The sequence below is a fragment of the Lissotriton helveticus genome, chromosome 2_2 (assembly GCF_964261635.1).
Source record: "Lissotriton helveticus chromosome 2_2, aLisHel1.1, whole genome shotgun sequence".
NCBI classification, from domain to species: domain Eukaryota; kingdom Metazoa; phylum Chordata; class Amphibia; order Caudata; family Salamandridae; genus Lissotriton; species Lissotriton helveticus.
In genome coordinates, this window is record NC_136060.1 from 174,105,240 (window position 1) to 174,124,675 (window position 19,436).

At 40.0% G+C, this 19,436-nt stretch overlaps 1 protein-coding gene across 1 annotated transcript in view; it reads right to left on the minus strand.

The window, feature by feature from the left end:
* Positions 1-19,436, minus strand: part of LIMCH1 (LIM and calponin homology domains 1) — a 990,782-nt gene that overhangs the window by 250,223 nt on the left and 721,123 nt on the right. The window contains exons 10-13 of the mRNA XM_078678256.1: positions 14,913-15,221; positions 10,356-10,613; positions 8,678-9,019; positions 595-900 (exon numbers count right to left, since the gene is read on the minus strand). Of these exons, the coding sequence (XP_078534382.1) occupies positions 595-900; positions 8,678-9,019; positions 10,356-10,613; positions 14,913-15,221 (1,215 nt within the window). The remainder of the gene's footprint in view (positions 1-594; positions 901-8,677; positions 9,020-10,355; positions 10,614-14,912; positions 15,222-19,436) is intronic.

Genomic DNA, 19,436 nt, shown 5'->3' on the forward strand with positions numbered 1-19,436 from the left:
CTTCCAGTATAAAAGGTAAAGGAATAACTAATAGAGTACATAGCTGAGGATTACAATACATAACTGGTGTCTTTGGTTTTATTCTTTCATGCAATGTGCTTCAACTATTTAGTAAGGTGTAGCCAAATCAAAAAAATGAATGGGCTGCTATCAATTTGTAGTCCATTGCTCATCGGCTCATACCTGCTGTGGTTTGTAGAATATTCTGAATCCACCACTATTTCGGGAAATTCCAATATACCCGTCACATGCATTGCTACAGAGTCTGAAATCTTCATAAGCCTCAATCTTCCCATACAAAGTGCTCACATAAATTGCTTCGAAAATACCTTTCATGAAGTGAGAATAAAAATGACTATTTTTCAATGGTATTAACAGAAGTTGCTAAAGCTCTAACTTATCACAAATGTTTACTAAGGATATCGGACACTGATGAGTGGTATCTTGTGTTCCTTCCGCCCAGTATGTTCACCCTTTACATGTGTCACCTCAGTGACCATGCTTTCTAAGCATTTACTAATCAGATGGGTTATTTAGCCATTCCAATTTAATACACACAAGCCCAACATCTTCTCGAAAAGAACATGCTCTAACCTTCTAACCGGTTTGTCAGTTTTCGTTGGTCCCATGGTGGAGTCCTCTTTCTTCTTGGTGAAAGGAACTGGAAGGAAGTGTCTCAAGCCAGGGCTGCTCAGCTTCTGAACTGCCCCAGTTCTCCTCATCATCATGTCATCCTTCTCTGGATCAGGAGTTCTCCTGCCATCCTCATTTTCAATGTTTATCTGGCTTTCAACTCTAAGCACTTGAATGCTTTCTTCCTTTTGAAAAGTGTTGTTTATGGAACTAGGTGATGCCGTTATATGACAATGTGCAGCGGCGGCAGGCATTGGCACGCTACTGCTAAAGGAAGGCAGGGTCACAGTTACTCTCAGGAAATCGAAAGAAATATAGGCCCAGAACAGTGGCACACGGCTATGTCTACGTGAGAAAAAGTGCCTTTGCAATCACAGACTGAACAACAGGAACAATCTGATCACACTCCGTAACGTCACATTTTGCAAAACGTGCAACTGGCAAGCAAATTTGACAAGCAATACCCAACGCTTTCAATGTATGATGGTTTTACTGATCTTTCAAGGCTAAATACATCTGCAGCACACCAACAGCAAATAAACAAAGCACTTACCAAAATATAGTGTATTTGCAGGCAGACAGTAGTGAGTTAGTAGCATTATCTCATGGCATTTAACACACCTACAAGTCCCCAGCTGATCACGTAATAACCACACTGATAAAGGTGGATTTTACCATTTTTTATCTATTGTAAATTTGATTTTCCGAGTCGGCATTTCTGGAAGGATGAAATCAGTGTGCAAAGAGAAATTCTAATTAGCAACCAGGGTCCTTAAGTTTCCAACCGGTCTCTGGTACTTGTTAATGTGCAAGTCTCTCAGCCAAGAGACCAGGTTAACAGCCAGCAACATATCTGTTAAACAGTACACAGACAATACACAGCTTTGTGTTAGGAACAGAGGCACTAAGCACATAAGCTTGCTAGCTAAGTGCTTAGAAGTCATCCAAAGGCAGATGGCCAAGGATGGCTGGCTGTGTTTTGTTGATCAACTCATCAGTCTGATTTTTATTACTGAAGGGACTTCACATCTTGACATCATAAAATAAACAGCTATCTGAAATTCACCATGTATTTCATACACAAGACATATCTAAACTATTGTACAACTCAACATTATTATTATCATCATAGCTAGCAGTCTCCGGTCTTACATGAATGCTGAAACACTCAACAGAAAACCTTGATGAACCGCCTATAGTCACGTCCTACTAAATATTTGAAATTTAGTAAGATGATGCAAAGACAATCTAAGACGACATGACTTGTGACCCTCATCCAGAAGTATCAGAAAATCAAACTAACATAGATAATGGGAAATTGGATTTTGAGATAGCCTGCCACACAGGACATCAGAGTGGCCCTTAATTATGTCTAAATATTTTACTCATCTATGTTTTTGAATTAATAAGTGGTTTGGACCAGTGCCTGCTTATTTAGGTGTGGGTTTTAAAAACAAAACAGAAAAAAATCACTGACATTTTCTAAATAAAACTGGAAACATATTTCTTTGCTTGTTATCTTCTGAACCGTCTTCAGCCTCTAAATTTTCATTCAAAGACCTGTTCAAAAGCAACCTTAAATAAAAAGTTTTTCGACAAAACAGATAGTTTACCCAATAGACTCGCTCATAGTTTCTTATAAGTTAAAGAAAATACTTAAATCTCTTTATTCGTATTTAAATATCTCATTTAAACACAGTTGACAGCTGGGCAAAGTTTTTTGGCCAGATGTGTAAAAATACAATTTGGGTCCATGTCAGATCCTTAGCAAGAAAGGCCGTCATTTCTTAATGTATCATTGGCTAGCCCAGAGGATTAATCTGAAAGCCTTCAAACATCTTTTAACCTTTAGAAATATGGCTAGCCTCAATCGCAATTTCCTTTTTGGTGAACTATAGATGTGTGAAGAGGTTTTTAAAAAAAAGAGACTACCCTTTGTGGGATTGAAGGCATACATTTGATTGTTTTCACATTTGGATAGAACCCCAGAACTTAAACTTTTATATATTACATTAACATTTTTTAGATAGGCCCAACTTTCAATCTGCTGAGGCACTGCATGTTGACCATCACATCAATAATTTGCGCAAGTATCTCAAGCTTCTAACCAATTACATTATTGATCTCAGTCATCTGGTGTCCTGTCTAACACTCGGGGGACATTGGGGTCTCTCAGTCCTTTAAAGTTAAAAACCCTTTTGATAAGTGTAAATGCTATTTTATATTTCCTTTCTTTTCACATAAAGGCCAGTCTCTCCCTCAAGAGACATAGTCTGCAGTTTGACCCATTGCCAATTAGCAACCATCAGCCAGTGGTCTGCACAAACGTGTGGTTTCTTATTCTGAAACTTCCTTCCAGATTCTTGTAAATATAAGAATTGAAGCTGTGAATATATACTTCAAGATTTATGCAAAAGGAGTGCAACATCCAAATACAAATTCCTCAAACTCAAAAAAGAAATGGATGTGGAAAACCTCTAGTCCAACTGATTTTCTTAAGAACTTTGACAGCTTCAGTTTCTTTATCATCTTCGTGCACCTTCTAACAGTACCTTCTAGAGTATTTTGAGTTGCAGATTACACATCGGTTCTCTTTTAAAAAGAAAAATGCAATGCATACTCAAAACGCATCATTCTAGGAGAAGGAGTATGCAGCAAGAATCAACTAAGAGCCTTCTGTTGCTTTTTCATTGGATAATGTAATGCAGCTTGAGGAAGAGGAGACAAAGCCTTGAAAGACATTGATTTGAAGTTCCATGGAACAAGATATTTTGACAGCAAAGGTACAGGACCATGTCCTTGCTTGGGGGATCTCAGACCTAACAGGACAGTATGAAGGTTTGTATCGCGGTGGATGAGCTCTGGTTCCCCAAGAGGAAAAAAAAAATCAAGGTATGGTGGATCCGGAGCCCAGGGGAGCAGAAGTGGACCAATACAGCATTGAAAAAACCCAAAGGAAAGAACACATTCATTAAAAGAACTAAGGTTAGAAAGCAGATTGTATAGAAGATATGAAATTGGAACACCCCACATTTATTATTTTATAAGAGGAGCACGAGGCAACCTAGTAACCATTTAATAGGGAGATTCTGAAATGTCACAAGTCGTCCCTAAAACATATTTAAAGGTTAGATCATTGAGGGAACTCTTGTTTGTAGACTGGGAGAAGAACCTTTATTTGTGAGGGACAAACTACTACAACAGGAATAAATTCATCAGGACGGAAGGATAAACTAAGAACTAGACAAACAGTTCTACCATCTTATATTTCATATTTGTTCAAAAGACTTGTTTAGGCATCAAACTAAGCTGGATTAATCACCTATATACCGCTTAAAAACATATGCCAAGATATGCTCCATGAGTCCCACTGCAAGCTTTGAATGCCATCACTTCAGGACTGGATTCTAGAGGATCTGGTGATGGTGCTGTACACGTTGCTGTACCATCAGCAACGTATTAGATGAACTTGACCCAATAAAACATGAAATGTAAATGTTTAAGAAATGTAAACCTACTGACAAACAGAACAATAAATGGTTCAATTCTGACTTTCCACAACTCAAAGGGATGGGGATTTAACTCCAACAGCACTGAAAATACACCAGAGGAAAAACTTCAATGCCAAATCCACATACATGAATTAGGCAGAAAGAACAACTAAAAAGGCTTTTTACTCAACACACATTGTGTGGTTGCTGAAACAAACCCGAGCTGCTCAAAATCTTTCACAAAATCTCTGACTCAGTCCCCATAGAATGTGAGTAAACAGCTCAACTAATTTCTGTTAAAAACGTCCCAAAATACTTAAAGAGTAAGACTGAAAAGATCCTACATACTTCTCATGTCCCCAAGCCAAACCTCAATTCATTGTCATTAAACCCAATATTCCAGTTTCAGAGCACTCTTTCATGAACTTCAGTCAATGGCAAATTATCTGAACCTCCGAGAAAATACAAGTTTCTAGGAAGTGCTACAAAAATACAACTGCAAAACCACCCAATTAATAATCCTCCAGCTGCTATTGTCTGGGAATCTGACCAGGCAGTTTGGTTGGAGTCTTCCTATTGGGCTGATCTGCATATGTCTGGTACTTGTCTGAGGGTGGGGGAAAAACAATATACTCGGAGACATCCACAAGTAATTACTAGTGACTGAGACTAATTCAAACATTCAACTCATCACTCTTTTGCTTTACTAAGTGCAATGTGTATGCCCAGACATGGACCCCGTGGTCACAGTGCTATAAGATTAAAGCTGCACCCTACTGACAAGGCTTAAATTGGCTGAAACCGGTCTGTTGTTGATTGCGTTCCTGGTCATAGTAGACCAGTCCTGGCAGTTTGGGCTGATTTGCTTAGCACCATTTCCTGTCTGAGGTGGATTGGTGAGCAAAAAACATGTATTGGGAGTACTCACCAGTAGCTTAAATTAATTTAAACAGTCAACCCATCACTTTTTTGTTCCTCTCCTTGCTCTGTAGAATGCATTACATTTCTGGATGACCGAGTAGATGACATTACAGAATTGCAGTAATCATATAAAGAGGTAGAATGGTCGCTAAAAGCTCCTTAGCATGCACCATTAACCCGCTTTTTAAAAAGTTGAATGATGCCAACAAGCCTGTCATTTATTGAACCATCTCTGGCTTATCATTTCCCAGGAAGGTACTGGAAGCTGAAATTACTTTGCAACGCAATCCTTCATGTCTATGAGTTAGGTTTTAGAGCTAAAAGGTGCACTGAAACCACACTGGAAGATTTCAGAAGAGACCTTTTGTCATTTTTGCACACAAACAACTCTAAAATCATTAGGCTCAGACCTGCTGGCAGAATGCAACGCAGTGAATCATGACATTCTTTTACAATGAGTAAAAGAAAGGACAGCATAAACAGCCCAGGAGAGCAAGTCATTCATGTCAGATCGAAGTCAACAGGTTAGACTCCGCAATGCCACTTCGTCAACCAAATCCATCCCATCCACAGTTCCTAAGGACAAGATAGTTTGTTACTATTCCCCAATATGTACATGCAACATCTAGTGGATGGGATTGACCAACTTCAACAACAATTTCAGATGTACACCTATTGGACTTGAGTACAACCAAGAGAAAATGGTTTAGAGGGGTAGCCTATCACGGTAGCCTATAGTACTTAGATGCTCTAATACTAGTACAATTGAAATAAATTAACATATAAGAGCCTTCTTTAGATCTTAGCGGAAGGAATACTCAGTCACAAACATGACGGATATCCTGTTCACCGTATTATGATCTCCATAGGATTTAATGAGATCCTAGTATGGTGGACGTGCTCTCGGTCACGTTTGTGATGAAGTCATCTCCTCTGCCAGGATCTAAATTAAGCCCTCAGTCTTGTCTTGGCTGGACCACGTGTACTCCACTTGGGCACCCTAAACACAAATTTCCACAACCGACAAATGATTTAACATCGAGCTACAAGACTATCCCAGTTTCAGAAAACAGAATCATATCACCCCAACCCTAGAATAATTTCATTGGTTTCCAATTAAAAAAAGGATGAAATTCGAAGTCCTCAGATTAGTTTTCAAATCCTACCCGAGAGAAAACCCTTGGTATAACCCGGGCCAAGAATTAGATCCAACAATTCACATTTACATAATCTCCAATAAATATAAGAGAAAAAGAGCACAAGGTAGAAAACCCATTGGACCAAAGGCAGTATACCTCTGGAATTTCCTGGATTCGGAGATTGACTGCCATCTTAGCAACTTTAAAAAAGATCTGAAAACATTCCTTGTCAAAGAATTCTCTAACTAATCATCAGACTTCAAAGAGATATACCCTCAAACATGTTCAAAGGGACAGGGCCAATATACACAATTTTGACTTCTTTCCCTCTTTCTCCTCCATCAATTTGCCTATTGTCTCACAAGCTGAATCAATTCCTGAATCATCTTCTGCTTTCCTTGAGCTGCGAAATGGTTTTGATATCCGGTTAGAGCTTTACAACTTAACTAAATAAAAACTATGCATTAATGCCTTTTGAGCAAGGTAGGCCTTTCTGACACACAACCATTGAGGGTTGTGCAGCTGGTAGTTACTTCCAAACCGAAACTGAATCGAATTGCTTTAAAGTCTGGAGAAGTATATCACTGTCAGTGATCTATAGGTAGATGTCAAGTTGCCTTAAAATGGCTAGAAGATGTGTGGCTTGGGGAAAAAACTGAGTGAAAAAATAGAACTCTGCACAAGTATCACGATTTAGCCCTTGTTGCATCCAAGTCCAATGAGGTCATTGGAGTCAGTCGAATGTTTTGTGATGTAGATTGTTGACATTCATTCTAACAATAGTTTGTTTCTCCACCTATTCTTTTATTTGGAGGGAGAAGAAGAGTTAAATTGTTAGTAAGAGTTACTTTACATGTGAGTACTCATAGTATCACCAAAACTAGGGGCAGTACCCAAAATACTTAGCAACTAGCTCACTTCTATTGCCTTGTTATGTTATTACATTTGTAAAAGGCACGAATACCCAGAGTTCTCTTGGCGCTCCATCCTCGCATTTTCTTTCATACACCATAAGCTTGCAGCAAGCTCACATCACTTGTTGAGCATCCTCTAATGTGCCTTTCAAACACCAAAGGCAGTCAAAAATCTCTCACGAAGCTCACAGCTGTTGCCTTGCATTTTCTAATGTACCTATCAGACATCAGCAGCAGTATAGAGTTCTTGTCTTGCAATTTCTAACCTCTCTTCTTTCTGATGAGTCATAAAGTACATTTCAGGAAAGCTCTTCTTCTGCACACGATGATGAACAATCGAAACTGATGAAATTACATTTCCATCTGGACAAGCCATCTTCCGAAATGCACCTAGCCTTCTCATACCCATGTCATCTCTAGTGGAGTCTGGGCGATGAGTCTCCTCTTTACTAACTTCCAGCTCTCCACTTAGAATGGTTACAGTCTGCTTCTGAGATTCAAATATTGTAGAAACTTCTCTGGAAACTTCATTTGCCGTCAACATTATCACCTCACTAGTAGGTTTTGTTGACAAGAAGAGAAAAGGATAATTATAAAGAAATAACAAACCAATTTGAAGTCAAACATTAAGCAGTTAGTGTGGATAGCGTCTCCAAAGGTCAAAAGATATTATAGGGAATAGTCAATTGAAGCCAAATACGTAACATGTGCATAAGGTATGTCTCTAACATGCGTCAGACTCTTGGGTAGCCGAGCTCAAAAAGGCACATTTTTAAAAACATTCCTTACAGATATTGAAGGAAATGATGAACGGATTTGGTTTGCTCAACTAGCCTCAGGTCACAAACTATGTAAGCCATTAAGCAAGTGTGCTATTTAGATACAACTGGTAACAATTTCAAATCATTTGTTGTCAATAGTAATTGTTATGCCTCGGCTTGCCCCTTTCACCCCTAGCCTGGCAGATTTCAGTTGATTCCACCCCCTCCACCCACCTAAAGCCTCTGAACTTTCTGATGAGACATCCTTAGCCTCTCTAGTACCCAAACCATGTAGGCATACTTATACTTTTATGACTCACACCCCTTATATAGGAACAAGCTAAGAATTGAAACGCAAACCTTGTGGGGCAGTACCCAATGACACATTTAGGGGTGACCAGGGGTGACTACTCTTGCTCAGTGTGGGACTTTAAGCCTCTTCGCAAACCCTACTGGTTTGAATTCATTGACACCAGTGACTTATGATCCAAGGCAAAACTGGGTTTATAAGCTCTGTTAGAGAGACACAGCATAGCCCTCACACTGTAAAAGACAAAGAGTTACAAAAGCTTTCTTAAAGTACCACGTTAGCGAGCAAACAATGTATGAAGTCTGCATGGTGGATGCTTGCCTGGAGACTTCAACATCATTCTTGAAAAAGCAGGCACAAATGTCCTCAACGTTAGATCTTACAAAGGTGGTTGCTTGTTAAAACAGGGCCTCCGTTTCTTTAAAATACCAATGGCGACCTTGCATGCAGTTATCTGGTGACAATCCAAACTTGATGCAGTTAGTAGCCACTAAACAGTCTCAAGTACCTGGGGTCAGGATGCAACACTTCCTTTTCCAGCTCTTCTTTGTGGGTGCTTGGTGCACAAGCTGGAGAGGTTGACACTGCTGCAGCACAAGCTTGGGAACTAGATTTTTCTACAGCAGCTTCGTCAACAGCCTCTGGCTTAGCTATGCTAAGCTTCTCCCATTTCTGCTGGTCAATCTCGGTAACAGGTCCAAAGTGCACAAACCTCTGCCTGGGGTGAGGCCTTTTTCTGGGCACTCTTGCCTTACGGCAGGCGAGGTCATCCTCAACTGATACTGGCACTTCCGTTGTGGCTTTTGAATCAGATTTATCATTGGGCAATGGAAGCCTGGACTCATCATCACTGACCAGTCAAACATCAAAGATTGAAAAGGTAAAACAAGAAATATAGGTTTAGAACCACAAGAAAAAAAAAAGAACACTAGAACAGATCAAATAAATGCTAACTGGTCTAATGATGACGCCACAATGATGTATGGAAGGAGCCTACATTTCAAGGAATATTTTATGAAAAAGTGGAGGGTATTTGGTAAACGTTAAAGAGTGCATCAAACATTTTTCTATTTAAATTATTCATCAACAATAAAAAAATGTCAAATAAAAAAAGTGTTTGATTGTGAAGGTATAATTATTTGTCGTTCGACAATAAGGTAGGGCCTCTATAACGCTTATTTAAAATTATGTTGATTTCTGACACAATTCCCACCTCAAAGACAATTAATTTTGGGAGAGGACTACAAGGTGGGGTCAAAAAAATGCATCAAACTGTTAGACTGCATTCAAAAGAGGGCCTCCTTTTTCGGGTGCAAACCCATATGTATACATTAATACTCTTGGCACAAAACTTTTTTTGCATCCGCGCTGTGGAAATGGCTAATGGCCAGTTGGAGACTGATCTCTCTCGGTTGCTGGTGCAGCATTGCAACATCCACTGCAGCAAAAATATCTTTTCTTGTCATGGTTCTGGGTGCAATGTGGTCATTTAAAACTCGTTCAGCCACCCACACTGAAAGTGCAATGCAATTCTCCCAAAGAAATACTTTTCTAGAGAGGCAAGACCCAGTTTCTAAGACAATTTTAAATTACACTGAAGACTCCAGGGAAGAAAAATACACCTCGCGTATTCCTCTTCCTGGCAACAGGTCGAGCAGCTCGTAAAAAAAGGGCATGTAATATCCTCAAAATCACTTTAGTAACTGCAGTGGAGAATAAAGCACAAGTATAGGATCTTATACAGATGCTGTGAACACATGAAATGAGAGAGCAGGTCAGAGGAGGAAGCATAGTGACAAAGAGGAAAGTGAGTGAGTGTGAGGAGGAAGGCATGAACCTGTATGTGTACACACATAGGTGCATGCATGTGTAAACCACGCTGACTTACAAAGTGGCTGCGAATGTTAGCCGTGTGATAGAGGGCAGAGGAGCGACTCATTCACACTACCTATGGAAGAAGGGTTTATGTGGTCTTCAATAGGGTGCTATATGGCCCTGTGATGTCTTTATCTTAATAAAACTAAAGGTTCACAGGACAAAGCACACGAGTACAGGGGGGAGGGGTGCCTTTCTTTCTTAGAGGTTTATAGATCTGTGCTATTTTCCAAACTCTATGTTTCTGTGCATATCTGTCTATAAAGTGTCCATTCACATCTACTGAAGTCTAGAAATGCAGCTCAACAAACCTCGTTTCCGCGGACACTTTCAGCCTCTCCCAGGTCTCTAAGTCTGCCTTGGTTATCGAGGCGGTGACAAAGCTCGGAGGCTCCCGAGGCTGCGAAGCGCTGCCTTGAGTTTTGCGCTTGGCCAAGTCATCTCTCTGAATGTCTGGAATCTTCTCAGGCTCTTCTTCCTCTTCAGACTCATTCTCACAGAGGCTCAGAAATGGATTTTCCTTGCGTGTCAAAATGTGTTTCCCCTCTTCCAATGGCCCCTGTTTTTGACTAGATCAGCAAACGTTTCCACAGGAACAGAAAACATTGCATGGGTGGAGGAACACAACAGCAGCGTGTTAATAGGAATTGGCGCAGTCGATAAAAAGGACAAAATAACAGACATGTTAGAGACCTATAATCACTTGCAATGAAGATCAATTTCCTTTATGGTCAGCACTCCATGCCAGCTTGGACTACAGTAAGACTCCCCCTCGGTAGGGAAAAACCAAAGGAATCCTGAATGAGTGTCTCCTGCAGATCCATCTTCAACTTGACAGACATCAACTTGACAGACACTTCTAATCCCGCCACTACTACATTTACTCACCATCCTAAATCAAACCTCTTGGTTGAACATCTGTTCACTTTTCCTTCCCTCACTCAAATTCAATTTGTTCAACATTTCAAAAAGCCACATTAAAGAAGTCTAATTAAGCTGCAGGAAGGGCTGATATTTCAAACAAACCGAAAATGGAGACATCTGCAAAGCATTTGTTTCTCTTTCTAAAACTCTCTGAAAGGCAAAAACAACTTGCACCATTGAGCGCATGGGGGAATTTTTATTAAACACTCGCAAGACACTGTGTCTGCCCGCACTAAATCAACAAAGTTTATACTCCCGAATGCAAGCGTCTGAATATGGAACTGAGCCACTAAACGTAAAGTTCTCATTGTCTATACATAATCTCACTGGGACAAGTTCTTTTTAAACGAAAACCACCTGTAACCCTGCCTCACTGTTCATATGCAAAACACTTTGTGACAGACACTCAAAATATTCCAATAAGCAAATATCACTTAAAGAAGGAAACAGCACTTCTCTGCCATAAAACACCTGTTAGATTGCAGGTGTGACGTCACACATCTTCATTACTTGCTCGCTTTTACTTTTAGTTCTTTCCGAGGAATTATATGTGGCCTCCTTCACACTGTTGTTATATTTTGAAGACCATGGCTTTCCATTCTTCTGGAGTGTGCTTGACAGCTTGTCCAGTGTAATTAACTTGTGGCAATGAAGAAAAGGGACTTCGCTGCCAGTGCTCAATTTTAAACTTTGCTAGGACTTCATATATTGAAAAACTTAAAGCTGTGAGATATGATCTTAAAAGGAAAAGTCACAGAACACCTGATACGCAACTGCAAGCAGGGATTCTGTAAGGGGCTGTTTGTTGGCCTGGGACTGACCCAACTCCCAGTGGAATATAGGCAATTATGTAAAAACTGAAATCCAGAACTCTAAAGGGAAATCTTGCGCTGGTTTGAAAACAACCCCTTGCATGCGCAACGAATTTTCGCGCTGTGCGGCCGTTTTAAAGAGTGGGCGGGATCATGACGGCCCCCAGCCGTCATCAGCACACGCCCACCGTGATGCATGACGGACGGGGGCCGTCATCAGCATGGAAGGGGTTAAGAAATCACAAAGCAGAGAACAGTGGCAACATGTGTTTTGTTAATGAGCATACCAGCTAACGTGATCTGGTCTTAGAGGATGCTACCTTGAGCTTTTTCAAGACACTGATGGGATTATTAAATCGTGTTTGGTTGTGGTATATATTTGAGCTTGTTATGATTACAGTCTAGGGGTCATAACTGTGCGCTTGACCGCTTTAAAAGTCTTAACTGTTACCATCGTGGATAAAAAAACAGCAATGTTTTGCATGAGGGACTATTATGATCACAGTGCAGTGGTAAAATGGTTACCAAATGACAAATATTCTACTAAAAATTGGATCTGGGTGCCTATAACAGAAGCTTCTTTTCAATGGAACCGACACATCAAGTTAAAAGGGGACACAGGAATTGAGCTGCCAAGCTGAAGTCTGCACTTCTTATTCTACAAATTTAGAGAGACATATAAGCCATGAGTGACTGCTGGTTTTATTATTTGCAGGGTCTCATTCCTTATTCACAGTCCTGTAACACTATTTAAATTCTTTGAGTGGTTAACACAGAAGGCATATTACAGAAGTTGTGTAGGTTTAAAGCACAGCTTGGCCAACATTATCTAGAATTCTATCTGAGTTGGATGATTCAAAATGCTTGAATCTATATTTAAGGGGTTGCAGAAACTGTCAGGAAGGGAATTGGTTCAGGTTGTATACAACAACCGCTCCATGGCCATCATTTGCATTAAAGGACCTCATGCATACTACTGAGAAGGAAGCTGTGGTATGTTTAACACAAAGTGGACCTCTGGAACAATGGAGCTAGTTTCGTGCCTACCTCACTGATATGCAAAACACACAAGATGATGGATGGAATGTTGCACAGTGGCAAAACATTCACCCCCAGTCACAGATCTGGGTTTAATCCATCGTTATTTTGCTCACCAAGCCACCCTAGTTGAGACATGGCGATATGCAAATCAGTCTTGACCCTGTGCCTCATGTGAACAGTCCAGCCCGAACTGCCACTGATATGGCCTCATCAAATGTGTGTGCTAAAATGGAAAGCTTCTGATAAAAAAATACCACCAATGTGGTCAATAAATAAGTCTCTCATCGATGTTTTTTCTTTCTTTTGAATACATAGGGTCATCTAGCTAGGCATGCAGGTAACACGTGCCTTTCAGGTGTTGAAACTATTAGGTAAAAAAAAAAAATCAACATGTCTGACCTTAATAGGACTGAAGTGAAAACATTCTGAGTAAACATTTTCTGCTCCTGGGTTTATGCCATTCTCTCCTGAATTTTGGATGGTCAATTAACTCCAGATCAACCCAGGAGGTCATTACAAACCCAAACCTTCTGTGGTAGCGGCAAGAACATGTGCAAAATCACGTGAACAAAAAAACCCAGGTTCTTCCTTATGCATCCTAAATTAATAATTGTGTGCAAAAATTACCTTGATGCTGTGGAAATAGGGACTTTGTACTGAGGGTTTTTTACATCTCTTATTACAGCATAACTCTGAATAAGAGCCAATACTCAAAAAAATCCAGTCCTACATGTATTTTAGGCATTGGTTAGCTAAATGTGTGCAGTGCCTAACATAAGAAATGCTTTTATAGACAATGGCTGGACATTTAAGCACTGGAAATAAAGCCTGATCCTGCCCATTTAAATATTCCGTTAGACAAAATCTTATTTTCAATCTTCTGAACATCTTGCCTTTTACAAAGAGGTGTAGAGCTCAGAAACGAGGGCAGTAATTTTTAGTTATTTACAGGGTGAAAAAGATTGTTTTGACAATTGCCACCCCATAAAAAGTCAAGAAGAAAATTCAAACAAACTGCCACACTTCAATACAATCAAGATAAGACCAATCACCAACAGAATACCTTAAGTGCTGGTTAGTTAGCTGCCACTTTACTTAGGGGTAAGCAAACAAAGTGTTATCAGGCGACTTTAGTCAGAGCAGATATTTAAATTACAGCACTTCAAAGAGCATGGAGATGTCAGGGAAGAGAGGAATATATATTGTTACGATCATATGATAAGCCACTTCCATGACGCATGCTAAGGAGCTGTGAGTGCAGAGGATGGAAAGGGGAGCTGGAATAAGCTACTTTAGTACGAAAAGGCATATGAAAAAATGAGTAGATTTATAGGAAATGGGGACTAAAGGTATCCAAATAGAAACGTTTGCTTACAATCACCCTTGACCTTTGGTGTGGATATCCGCTAATTACTAGAATTGTTCAGAAATATTTGCAAACCCCGAGATTCTTGTGTCCCTTTAAAAGCAATATGTTATGTTTCATATGGTGATTATGACTGCAGTTTTTTTTTCTTTTCCAAGCAGTGCAAACAGTTGTTCGTATTATACAATTTAATGAAAATGTATGGGATTTCAGGATTGATCTCAGCAATAATGAGTAATGAAACAAAGATCAGCGTAAAGATATGCACTCAAATAGGAACTAAAATACTGAAAATCAATGGAGTGATTAAAGACGCAGCTTATATAAAAACTTATGCATATTCCCAACTCTGGAGCACTCCTCCAATTCTTATCTGCATTAAACCTAATCCCATCACGTTCACAAGACATTAAAAACTCCATTCTTAAATCTTTAATGTTCTTTGGACCCATTTCCTCAATGTCCCCATACCACTGCTCCTATCCTAGTTTCACTTGCTATCTCACACCAAGAAAGTTGGTAACTACTTCCGGCTGCCTGAGCCAAACACAAAATCCTAAAATTAATACACTAAAGAAAAATGGACTAGTACCTAGAGTGCAGCTTTTTTTTTAATGAGAAGCAGACTTAATTCTTATAAACTTGATTCTGAACTAACACGCCTACTCTATGCAGTACAAGATACAAAGAGGGAAATGTAAAAACACCTGGGTTGTCTGCAATACCTGGTCAGAGCTGGGCTCGTCCCCGAAAGCTCCTGAGCGGGCAGTCGGTTATCTTCTTGCTTGTTTCCTTTTTGGACTTTGTGCAGTCCGAGAGGAACCTGATTGACTGGGGTTGGCTTGGCTTGGTTCATCCTTATTCTTCGTGTTGCAAGGTCATCCTTCTGGATATCGGGAACTCTGCACTCATCGTTGTCCTCCTCAGAGTCCGAGCCCTTACCATGATAGCCTGCCAAAAACGTGTTTTCTTTGCGAAGGATGATATCTGGTGTTCCTGGCTTGGTGCCATGATCCTCAGAGGTTTGATTATGACTAGCAGGTAAGAGTAAACATTATTCTGAACTCCACGTGGGAAACGAAGTAAAAAAAACACACAACACCCCGCGCAATTGAATGCTGTTAGTAATAAACCACATCCACAATGTCAAGAGTAAACAAACTCAAAACTTTTATTTATGACAAACAAAGCATTGTGTTCTCTTCTGAATAATCAACCAAGCAGGGCGGCCATTTAATAGTCACAAAAATACTGACATTCACAAAACTTTTGTCCAAAAAAAGGTATCATCTGATAAACTTAGATTGAGTTGGGAGCACACATAAGGCAACAATGTTGCACAGTTTTGCCACAGATTAAACAAATGCATGCTTCAAACATTCTCCTTAGTATGTCAATGTTGCCCTCCTCAAAAGAAGTCTTTTAACATACTTTATTTAGATTTTATTAGGTTATTTTCTAAATAGGATGTTATAGTGCCTTACAACTCTGTAAAGAAAAGGAACACACTTACTTAGCAATAGGTTACAAGATGGTCATACTATTTCACACTGTAGTCCTTGGTATCATTCGCATTAGTGCGAATCCACATTTGTATTTTGAACAAAGTCTTTTCATAATATATTTATTAGGTAGAAGGGAGTGTTGGTCCATATTAGGAGCGACTCTTTAGTTGAGTTTTAAAGGTGGTAAAGGAGGGTCCCATCTTAATTCAACAAAGATGTTATTCTTTATCTTGGGAACAAGACCTGAGAAGGCACGGGACAAGTTGAGGCTTGGCAGTATTGTTTAATTTAACTTCAGAGGATAATATTAGTACTGATGAAATGTCTGCATGTCACTGAAATTGTATACTGGAGTACAGCTCAAAGACTCAGCTTTGACTACTGTTCGGGGAATTAGGACTCTGAATAATGAGAAATGGAAATGGCTGATGGCTGAAACCTACGCCTTCTTTAATTGAAAATCTAGGCTCAAGTCTAGTTGCGGGGACCAAATCGCCCTCCATAAAGACTGAAGAGACAGTGTTTTAAGAGAGATATTTGGTGACTTTTTAAATGGAAATGTACACGTAGGCTGTGCTGCTAAACTCCCTCTCGATGTTAACATGTACAATGTCTTAGTACGACCGTTGTCGTGTTCTATTGCTGGTAATCTGTTGTAAAAGATGAACAAAACATTTTTTGACGAGAAAACCGAAATAACTGGTTTGTAAATTGAACTTGAAACCTAGATACAGTCTATATTAATTTGTACAGTGCAGATAATGTATAATATTGGTCTTTTATATTTGCTTTGCATAATGCACAACAATTCTGTAAATCCGGGGGAAAAACATGGAATGCACTACACCAGCCATAGGTGGCATCTTGATTAAGAGCCATTCACAAACTCGCTTAATTATTAGAACAAATTCTAAAAAGAACATTTTTCATTGACTATCATTCAATAGCAGCTGCTGTTAGGCGCATCCTGCATTGGAGTGTGCTGTCAGTAAGAGCAGACCTGGAGGTAGAGGAATTGCCCAGCGAATATGCTGGGGGCATTTTTCAAATGTTGACAGAATGGTTTAGTGGGAGCCTGCAAAGGCGTACTACAGCTGAATTCCAGTAGGGCGGGCGTTGGTTGGCTAGGATGGGTACAGGTGTGCCTAGCAAGGTGGACAAAGGTGCAGGCAAGAGACCTCTTTGTTCAGTATTTGGTGAAGGAGTTCTTATTACAGATGTGTTTTGGTGAACTGCATGTGTTTTTTGTCTTTGTTTGTGTCTTATACGGGCATTGTAGGCTCACAGTTGGCCACGAGCCAGGCAGACACTTCGGCATCACTCTTCACAAATTTGGTGATTGGGTATAATCCAAGGCTGCGCCCAGCCTTTGGTCATGTGCGACGGGCCCTTATGCAACTATTTCTAACCCTTCATGGGTCCTCCATAATAACGCCCTGGGGAAGGGTGAACTGAGGCTTGCGCCAGGCACCCAAGTTATGGCGAGTTCCCCAGGCACCCAGAAGGATGCCAGGTGGTCCCCATAGGGATGCCACTGGAATGAAGGTGGTCAGTATCTGAGATGGCCATTCTCCCTAGTTTGGGAGTGGAAATTATTCTTAAAGAATTCGGCAGGGGCCCCACTGTTATGGCAAGGGGCCATAAGTATGAACTACCGGAAGGACCAGTTGGGCAACCAACCATGAGTGCAATAGGTAGGACTTGGGAGGGTTATGCAACAGGAATTTCTTGACTACCTTTCGATGCCTATAATAATATTGAATGCATCTATTTTGTATTCATTCATGCAAATGTTTAATTATGTTTTTAAAGGTGAACAACTTGTTTTAGTGTTAATAAATAGACCCCAAGAATCATTCTCGAATTCAAAAACATACAATCTAATTTCAGTAATTGTGTGGTAACTTGATCTTGGGGCCCTTACCTGGCTTGACGGGTCCCCTACTTATTTCACAGGCATTATTATTTTAAGATAATAATAAACCCACTACTGGAATCAAAACTTTAGAATCAACTGAGCCTGTTTCTCAATGACAACTTATTTCACAGTGATGTTTGCGTTCAAACCAATAGTCTGGCCAGTTGTATACGGTTTATAGTCCTATCCACTGTCCGTGTCAATCAGCATCTTTGCCATGGGCTCTATATTTGATTTGTCATATACAACTTCCACAATAACTGACTGAGATCATTGGTCTAAAGAATTCATTGCACCTCCCCTCGGTGTCTGAAATGATTTTCCAGCCACATACCCATAAGGAGTTATGTGGACCGGCTAAGTGATGCAGACATAAAATATTACCAAACAATCATGGTGTTAAGCACCTACTTTGGTACTGAAGTTGTGTCCAACCTCAGAAGGTAAAGGGAGCGATTCAGAGTTACATGATGTGAGACATATACCAACAATTGGAAGATGTCCCATCCACCCTATTACTGTGAAAACATTTTGGCAGATGTCCTGCATGTGCAAGCTCTAATAACCCACAAAGTAGGAATACAAGTTACCCAGAGTAACGTACATTCCTATCTGTGATTAGTGGGGCATTTTCAAAATGAAGCAATCAAAGTCTTAAACAACAAAACACAGATGGATTATCCTATGTGGGCTTAAAACACAATATTAGCCATTTGCCAAATTTGATGAGTGACTATCTGGTACAACCTGGTCAATATCCACTAATCCTTGTGAGTTAACGATTTCGTACATCATGCCTCTTCCTCTCCTGTGAATAATCGACTGTTGGTTGCTTGGGACCACTTTGCACAATATATATTACAAGTCTAATTACCCTTGGCAGGAAAGGAGGCCTGTGCACCCTACATATCATTACAAACCATCCAGTATAAATAAATGTTACACTATAGGAGCACAACACTATAGTCAGTCTAATTTCCTGTAAAAAAATAAATAAAATCGGATTTGTAAGAAAAGAACTGTCTTTCAAATCTATGAAAGAGCTGCATTTCAAATGTAACTCGTATGCTTCTTTACCTCTCGCAGATCTATAGGGCTTACCCTTTGAGGAGCCTGTTTGACCTGTCAGCCTTAGGGTGGTCTACCCCCAAACCTTTTGCCTTCCTCCTCCACATTTTTCTGATCTCATTTTTGTTGGCGTTAGGATTGTGCACTTTACCACTACTAAGCAGGGCTAAAATGCATGTGCTCGCTCCTTGAAACATAGTAACATTGGCTTGTCTCCAATTGGCATATTTAATTTACTTATAAGTGCCTAGTAAAGTGGTACTACATGTACCCAGGGCCTGTAAGTTATAGGCTACTAGTGGGCCTGCAGCACGTATTGAGCCACTCACTTAAGAAGTCCCTTTAAACCGGTCTCAGGCCTGCCATTGCAGACTGTATGTGCAGTTTTAAAGTGCCATTTCGACTTGGCAAAATAAACCTTTTTCCAGACACAAACCTGCCTTTTTAATACAAACAAGTCACCCCTAGCGTGAGCCCCTAACTGCACAAAGGGCAGGGTGCAATGTATCTAAAAAGTAGGGTATGTAATCTTAAGTTTTGCATGTCATTGTGGCGTAAAACTCTCAAATTAGTTTTTTCACTACTGCAAGGCCTGCTGCTCCCATAGAATACCTTTGGGTTTATCTTATTGCATTTAATAAGCTGGAACTTCAAAACAGCAACAGGTAAACATTTCATGTTTGTTGTCTTTGGAACTGTAATGAAAAATCTTCTTTCAAAGTGAAGTCAGAATTTAGCATACAATTTTTAAAATGCCA